This window comes from Poecilia reticulata, linkage group LG11 (assembly GCF_000633615.1).
Source record: "Poecilia reticulata strain Guanapo linkage group LG11, Guppy_female_1.0+MT, whole genome shotgun sequence".
Lineage (NCBI taxonomy): Eukaryota > Metazoa > Chordata > Actinopteri > Cyprinodontiformes > Poeciliidae > Poecilia > Poecilia reticulata.
In genome coordinates, this window is record NC_024341.1 from 12,715,990 (window position 1) to 12,724,584 (window position 8,595).

Here is an 8,595-nt window from a genome sequence, read left to right on the forward strand (position 1 = left end):
ATATATATATATACACACACACAGAGAGAGAGAGAGAATACAATTTTTCTGTAAAAGTTGTAGCTTCTTTAGCGTATGTCTGCAGGTGCTTTTCACATCTTCAATCTCTGTCTCTCCTTTGCAAACTCGCTCAAGCTCTGCTCTCTGGCAGCATTCTGAGGATACATGTTTAGCTTTTGCCACAGGTTCTCTTGGATTGGATTGAGATTTGCACTTTGACTCTATCTGAAAGTTTTTGGTTGATGGAAGATGGTGAGAAGTGAGACCAGTCAAAACACATTAAAAAAAAAAAAAAAAAAAAGGTTTCACCTCACACATTTTGTTTACAAACTCTAGAACATATTACAAAGGATGCAATTATGTTCTTTATTTTATTCTTTAGCCAACGATAGTCATAAGCTTATTAACTATCCAATGACCGTTTCTGGCAAATCACATCATGTAATAGTTAAATATTTGATACTGAATAGAAAAAACTCAGTCAAAAAGCCAGTGTGTCATCAGTTGTCACCATCTTGTTTTACACAAACACAAGCAGTATTACTATCCATTAAAACATCCACTAAGATTCTTTTATTAAAAAAAAAGGTAACACATAGTACATGCAAAAAGATCATGCAAACTGATTTTGTAACAAAATATGCTGACATATTTTGTTACAAAATAGCCCTGTGAATGTGAGACAGGGTTCCGTTTTAAAACCTGACATGAGATTCATTGCACCCAGTTAAAAACCCATCCACTTTTACAGAGTAGTCATTTCAAAGCTATTTTTTTATTCTGATATCATCCAAGATAAGATCAAAAATCCCTTCACTGCCACCTGCTGGACGAAATCTGCATAGGTTCAGACTGCGATTCTGTCATCAACTGTCTCTTTAATAAGAAAAGAATAGAGAAATTAGGGTTGACGTTTAAACACCTTTTGTAAAAGTGTAACATTACAAGACCTTATCTTTTGTTTAGGCTACTAACCACGTAGTCATTTAAATAATTTCGTTACAAAGAGTGTAGTTATGAGGTTTAAACACAAGATGGCGACTAGAATCATTCAAATGTGTTTACAAATGAGTCATTAATAAAAGAATATAAAACTTATGTTTACTAACAGAGTCAAAGATGATTGAAAAGAATGCAACAGCCCTAATACAAACAGGAAAAGGAGTATTAACATTGGGTATCTGCTGTTATCCAGTAAAAACCAGATTTTTATGCTTCCGGCCATAACTGTCAACGAGAACAATCATTCATTTATAGATTACATTTAATATTAAATGAGTAAACTGCAATTGATTATAAATGCTTTTTTTTGCTTTTTTTTAACAGATTAAATACTGAGTGAACAAAGTTAATTTTAAAACGCAGACATCTGCAGACACATGACTTACTCCTATACTTCAAGAATATTGCACAACTATACCGACTTCATTTTCCATGTGAGCGTCTGTGTACATCATAACAGAGAGGTTACATTTGCCAATAACAAGGGGCTTCTCCCATCAGTCCAACAGATGGAACATGAATGAGTGTTGGAGTACAAAACGCTACGGTCACACAAGCCGCTGAGTCAGGTTATTTCTGATCGGCAGCGTCGTGTCGATCCAGCGGTTCGGATTTTCGATCATGGAGGTCCACACGGTGACTTCGTCTTTCGTGGAGTCCATCCAGCTAACGACTTCGCCGTAGCTCTGACCTGGCGTTAGGAAATGACACAAAGAAATGTTGCTGTGGACGTCATCACAAGCATGCAGCCACGATATGTGACCACAAAAAAATATATATATATACTGCATGCATATTTTTGCCTTCTGTCAGTTTTGCATGAAATGATTCGTAATGAAACAAATTGTGCATCATGTCAGGACAATTTGAAAAGCAAAAGTACAATTTGCAAAATTCCACCGTTTGCGATATTTCCGTGCATATCCTCAGAAGGTAAATCATGATGTTTACACATAACTGATTCTTTTAGATGTCAGTTAAGGGAAAAAAACAGAAGCAATCCAAGATGTACAGCATCTTGAAGTCATCAGAAGCAGGAAGTATCCCCAGACCATCATACTACCACCGCCACCACACTATTTCACTATCTGTATGAGTTTTTCTTTTTCCTGTCATATCTCATCAGCTCAACAAATATTTTTTTACATATTTCTTTTAACATAAAGGTTATTTTATATTCAGCTATCTTTGTATAATTTTAAAATAAAATAAAAAAAATTATAATGATCATGTACAGTAAGCATTAAAAAAAATGCAAACATGTAAAAAATCTTTAAGGAAGCAAAAACTTTTTCAAAGCCTTTTCCAAGATGATACTGCTTCTTTAACCTGGGGTTCTATGGGATAAATACAAAAAAAAGCCAACATGTTGCATTTAGAGACAACTTTACTTGGGTCACAGGACCTTCTGAAACATTTGAATTTCTTAAAATACTTCACCAATGCAAAGTATGGAAGACCCGATTAACACCAATCAGCTTTACTGGTGTTATTAACACTAACCAATTTATTATTTAATATGTCATATTTACAGTTGAAAGAAAACCTGCTGCCCTGGCAACTGCATTATGTCATTGAGATTATTTTGCATGGACAAAAGATGAGGGAGGAAAATTTCAAAAACATTCCCAAATGCTAAGCGTAGGTCTTTCTAGGAGCGTTTTTTTTTTTTTTTTACCTTTTTACCTTTTAGCAATACATAATCTAGCTACAATATCAATATCAATGTAAATACAAATACAATATCAATATAAAATGAACAGTTTTTTTTTGTTTTGTTTTTTCCCCCTTTGTTAATTCCAGAACCTGTGTGAGGTTTATTCACTTGAACGTTGCCAGAAGCAGCTGTTTGGTTTAATCTAAAGCAAACAGCTAAACTAATAAAAGCATAAAGATTCTCACCGGTCCCACAGCTCAGACGAACCCCTCCCAGACTGTCCGTCTTCAGTCCGTCTCTGTGCCAGACGGTGAGCTCGGCACAGGCCTCCCTCAAGTCGCTGATTTGAAAGCCGTCGTAGACCATGGTGTGGTTGTACGTCGGACTGACGGAGTGCTTCACCATCCGTGTCTTCTGACCGCTCTGTCGACTGACATCTGGAAGGATGTAGCTTGGTTTGGAAGGGAAGAGAGAGACAATTGAGACTTGATTTTAGTATATATATTTCAACTGGTTACAGTGGGATTACAAAGCATAGGCAAAAAAATAAAAAAATTAATGCACTGCTCTTTTAAAAACCAGAGTGTGCTGATGTGTAGGGAAAGCATTACATAATTCCTTATGGCTTTAATATGCATCTAGACGTTCGTGCAGAATTTAAAATGCAACATATTTTGATAGCACAACCACTTCATACATAAGGATTTTTTTTCAGCATTTCAATTTGCGTGAAAATAGTATAAAGTTGATACTCTATACCAGAGTTGCCAGTGGTCTGTGCTGTATTGTGTGCACTACTGATTAAAATAAATGAAAAAGAATGTGCTGACAAACATACTGAAGAGCAGGCGTACCTTTTCACAAAGGAGTCGATGGCGCCTCCTTTCTTAGTCAGGAGACCTTGAGCTTCCCTGAGCCAGATGTGAACCTCTCCTGTCAAAGGCAGACCGCCACCTGAACGCAAACATCCAAACTTTTATGTCCACACAGAACGTTACAGTACTCGCGCATCTGTGGCGTGGATGCAGTTCAGATTCATTCTTCTCACCCTCGGATCCCTCAGGAGCAAATTTAATAGACAACATGAGGTTCCCTCTGATGCTAACAGACTCTGGACTCAGGTGAACCTGTATGTAAAAAAAACATTAAATAAAAATAAAAAACATCAAAAGGATAAGAGCAAAGTAATGGATGAAGGCGCAGACTTGTGAAGGCTGGGACAGACCAAGGTTATGTAAAACCTTATTTAAAATTCACAGCATGTCTTCCTCTTCCTTCAGCTCTCCCAGACACAAGACGACACACTCCTCCCCTTTCATCTCCGACAGAGCAGCTAAAATGTCTGGTTCACATTCCGTCAGATGCCGAAGAAATGCTTTCACCGCCATTCATTTCATAACCAAACACAATTTCAGTTCCACTTTTGAAACGGTCTCTCATCATGTTCCCTTAATGATTAGAATAAGTTGGTATTATTACAAATCTTATGTTGTACCTCGCAGCTTGTGTACAGTTAAAACGTCTTGGAAAACATTTTTCACCAGGGACCAGTGATGTTCTTCTGCCTCTTTTGGAGATTCATAGGGAAGACACTGTCATTCTTGTTGAGACCAAAACCGTATGTACACTATAAAAATAAACCTTTTCCCTCACTCTCTGACAAGAAATCAGACAAGCGCTTCTCGTCCTGGGTCAGTTAAGATTACCAAATAAAATATTTCTCTTTGCTTAATGCTAAGCAAATAATCAAAAAAATATATATTTTTTAAAATTATTATTTTACTTACTTCAAATTATTATTTTTAATAAACTGGCCTTAATATTTGAAAAAGTTGCTTTTTAAGCTTTGATCAATCCTGTGTCGAGTGCTTCAACACAAAAGCCGCCTCTCCTTCGTCCTTCTTTTAGCTGTACTACTACTGTTATTGTACATTTTCTGGCTACATGTTGAAATGCTTTTAGTGAATCTTCTCTGTCTAATTTAGCACATGAACTTTTGCACAGGCTTTAACTGACATTAAACAGCTGCCTGGGTCATTACTCCTTGTCGAGCAAATTACTCTGGTCTTTCATTAGCTCCCTGTAAAATACCAAAACGTGTTTAGCTCTTTTTTTATTTTTACTTCCTACTCTCTCTCTGATCTTTTACACCCACATCACTCTGATTTTCTGCACATTATAATTTCTTCCACAGTCTAAGATCCACATCCTCCATTTCCCTCGTTGTACCCCCTGCAGGTCTGGTTGTTACTGACTGCTGCGCTCTCAGTCAAGTGGCCAAGCATCTTAAAATCTCTCTTATCACATTTTCAACTTTGATTCTCTTCCTACAGCCAAAGCTGTTCTTAAAACATCTTTTAAAGTCATATACATTTTAGATTTTTTACTGTTGACATTTATATGTCCCGTTGTGACGACTCTTTAGACTTTGGCCCTTTTAACAACCATTTTCTCCATATTGTCGATTGGTATTTTCGCTGCTGCTTGGTGTTTTTCAGGGTCCAGACAGGAACCTTTAAATAAAATGCCTATTATTTTTATTGCCCACAATATTGCAGGAGCATTTAATTTGCCTGAAACTCTTTCGGGATGAGACATCGCCTACCCTGGGCTGCAGATCTTGCCACAGGGGTTCAGTGCAGGTCCAGTCCCAGAGCCCCAGGGCCACCTCCACCTCCCCGAGAAACACATTTCTTCCCAGAGGTTCAGCGTGCCACACAGAGAGGTTCAACGTCCGACTGCGCAGCTCCCCGATACGGACTTTATACTGAAACAACACAGTCAGAAGAAATCCGTGAACGGTTTTGAAGGACACCGATTACAGCTGCCCGCTTAATGCAATGTGCGCTTTGAGAGAGCATCTCACTCTGAGTGTCTGATCATAGACCGGGTTTAATGTTTTCTTCTTGACCGACGTCTTCTTCTTGCTGTAATGCGACTTGTCTGGCAAAAGATAGCTCTTTACATATCTGTGAAGTATACACACACACACACACACGCGCACACACACACACACACACACACACACACACMCACACACACACACACACACACACAAATTTGCTTATTGATTCAGAGCTTGACTCTACCGCTCTGAAGCCAGTCACATGAAAACACAATTGCTTACGGGTCGGAGCGGTTCTTGCGTGCTGAAGCAATGTCCTCACAGCGATACACTTTCACCTGGAGCTCCTCCCTGTGATTATCATAAACCAGTGAGTACTGGATACGGCCCCTCACCTCCACCGCTCCGAAATCCCCCGAGCTGAACAGACTCATCATGCTTCCACCGAGCTGCAACAAACACACAGAGACCAGCTCCTGCGTCACTGTCCTGAGCTGAGTCATCTTTGCGTCCCCTTGATCGTCAGCTGATCAATTGTGTGTGTTCAGTGAGTGTGCGTGTGTGTACCGTGTAGCTTGACTGAAGGCTACCGTTGGAGCTGCTGGTTTTCACAAAAGCTGGATCTGGCTCTGTCAGGCTGCCGTTAGGAGAGTCTGAGTCCCCGTTGAGACCCGCAATGAAGTCTTCCTAAATGGAAACATTCACAGGAGGATTTAGTTCTCGTGCAAATGTGACATATTTCTTCCAGATGCACATGCGATTCCATGAACGGGTACACAATTTCAGTCAAACTGTTTTGATGATGCCATGACTTTTCTGAACATGGTGCTTGAAATTTAGTTTAAACATTAATTACAAAGAAATTCATACCCTGACTTGAAAAGGGTTGAATTGTGGGACTTTAATGGCACCCTCCACATTTAATGGGGATTAAAAAAAAAAAAATCATTGTTGTTTGCATTCATAATTTACTTTTTATAATTTGATCCATGAGTTAATTCCTGAATTTCTTTTTACCCTCTCTTCAACAATGGAAAAACAAAGAATATGCCATCACAGTAGGGCTAGTGTGTGTTCTCTTAATAAGTCAGGAAAAGGATATGAGCAAATTTCCATAGTTATATAATAATAACATAACATTGAAACAACTGGAAATGTGACAAACTAGACTGGATAAGGGTCCATATTTTTCTTCCCTTCAAAAAAAAAACAAAAAAAAACATGGAGGATGGTAAGTCAGGTTAAAATAAAAAAGGTCATCAAGCAGCAGGATTGATCATTTAGAACCACGAAGTCCCTAAAACAAACATCTTACATGCAAACTGGTTGGTTGGGAGTAAATAAGTGCCATCGCAAACATAAATATGTGGAATTTGTTAATTGCTTCGGCAATGATATGTGAAACTATGTCCTTTTTGTAAAATGAGGCAAAGATTGAATTTTTTGTGGCTGCAATCATTTCAGTATTAGGCAATTTCATTCTCACTCACTAAATGAATGTAGCCAAATAAATTTTTTATGAGATTTTTTTTTTTTTTAGCGGCCAACTGTGAATAGGTAAACTTAGGCGGAGCACAAATGTTTACACATATAAAAACTACTCGTAGTACAACTGTTTTGCTGAAACCTTTTCCGGAGAATATATTGAATCCCAAACACTTTATATTGTCACTGTACAAATATCATCCTCCAAACAATTGAAAAGTTTTGGAAGGGAACATGTCTGACTTATTCTTTCACGCAGTGTCAAATATTGACTCAGTGTCAGTGGATGGGAGATAGAAAACGGGATAGCTGGACACTGTTTACCGAAGCGGTTAGTCATAGTACTGTGTGAGTGTAGGCGGGCAGTGTGATCACCTCAGGTTCTTCTGAGTGGCCATTACTTCTTGTTTCGCACTCTGTGAGCAAAACAATGTGTGAACATTGTTACTCAGAAGCATCCAGTGATGAAGAAAGGATTTTTGAGATTTCTTTTCATACCTTTGCATGGAGAACTGTCCGTATGATTCAAAACCTGTAATTGGAAGAAATTTGGCGTTTAATTTAAAATGGGTAGCTCATAAATAATTTATAGTAGTTTTTTTTTGTTTTTTTTTTATCCAAACACACACATGCTCTGCTGGTGTTTCAGGTCTCAGTAAGTCGGGTTTCAGATTTTCCTCACCTCTGAAAAGGAAGTTAGAAATCAGAAATTTTTCTGATAATGTTTACTGCAAGCAGAGCTTTTAATTTGGAGGGTCACTCTGACTGACCTTCCACTTTCCTCTTCTGTTTTGTCCTGCTGTCTTCCTTCTGCCTCAGGAAGGACGCCGTTCACCGGCGTTTCCTGCTTCTCTCCGATGAACAGCTTATTCAAGTTCACATCTGTTGCCATCACAACAACCAGAGAACATTCAGATAAATAGCCCTGCAGCGGCACAAAAGAGAAGCCCCTCTCACTTAAGTGGCGAGAACTCACCTCTGCTCTTTGTCTTTCTGTGGCGTATGGAGGCCCGAATGAGGTCAGAGCCCGAAGTCCATCTGCAATGGCGTTTGCTGTACTCCTCACTGAACCATTCTCCAGAAAGGAGGCGCAGACGAGACAGGTTTTTCTCTGTCTGCTCCAGGTTCCTGCACCATCGACAGAGATCCAGAAACTCATGAAACTGAAACCTACTGAACTGATATCAGGTTACGTTAACCTCTTCACTGTTAACGCTTGCACGCAAGTCAATGACAGCTAAGGAGAAATTTTACTGTTGACACTTTGACCTTAGTTAACAGTTAATTTTTTTTCCCCCCAAGATAAAGCGTTAATTTTTGAAGTTAAGCAAAAATAAAAATGGTCCATCAGTGAAATATCACATCTGTCTGTAGAAAATGTTGATATTTTATGTTGGAATGGGATAATAGCAGAAGGGATTCAAATATTTCATTTCATTCATTAATAGAAAAATTAAATATTAGGACTAAAAATAAACTTCCCAATTACGTATTTGACCTAGGCTGTTGAAAACAAGCACCATTAACATTTGATTTTGAAGAAAAAAAAAGATTTTTATGCAAATACATTTTGAGATTGAAAATTTACAAAGTTTCAAAATATGAA

At 38.3% G+C, this 8,595-nt stretch overlaps 1 protein-coding gene and 1 long non-coding RNA gene across 2 annotated transcripts in view; one reads left to right on the plus strand and one right to left on the minus strand.

The window, feature by feature from the left end:
• Positions 1-8,595, plus strand: part of LOC103472304 (uncharacterized) — a 19,097-nt gene that overhangs the window by 3,544 nt on the left and 6,958 nt on the right. The window lies entirely within an intron of this gene.
• sytl1 (synaptotagmin-like 1) overlaps positions 353-8,595 on the minus strand; it is a 10,257-nt gene continuing 2,014 nt past the window's right edge. The window contains exons 3-15 of the mRNA XM_008421824.2: positions 7,966-8,117; positions 7,760-7,871; positions 7,619-7,673; positions 7,488-7,521; positions 7,365-7,405; positions 6,072-6,191; positions 5,787-5,953; positions 5,526-5,628; positions 5,265-5,426; positions 3,708-3,786; positions 3,514-3,613; positions 2,905-3,110; positions 353-1,693 (exon numbers count right to left, since the gene is read on the minus strand). Coding sequence (XP_008420046.1) covers positions 1,551-1,693; positions 2,905-3,110; positions 3,514-3,613; positions 3,708-3,786; positions 5,265-5,426; positions 5,526-5,628; positions 5,787-5,953; positions 6,072-6,191; positions 7,365-7,405; positions 7,488-7,521; positions 7,619-7,673; positions 7,760-7,871; positions 7,966-8,117 — 1,474 coding nt within the window. The 3' untranslated portion in view covers positions 353-1,550. The remainder of the gene's footprint in view (positions 1,694-2,904; positions 3,111-3,513; positions 3,614-3,707; positions 3,787-5,264; positions 5,427-5,525; positions 5,629-5,786; positions 5,954-6,071; positions 6,192-7,364; positions 7,406-7,487; positions 7,522-7,618; positions 7,674-7,759; positions 7,872-7,965; positions 8,118-8,595) is intronic.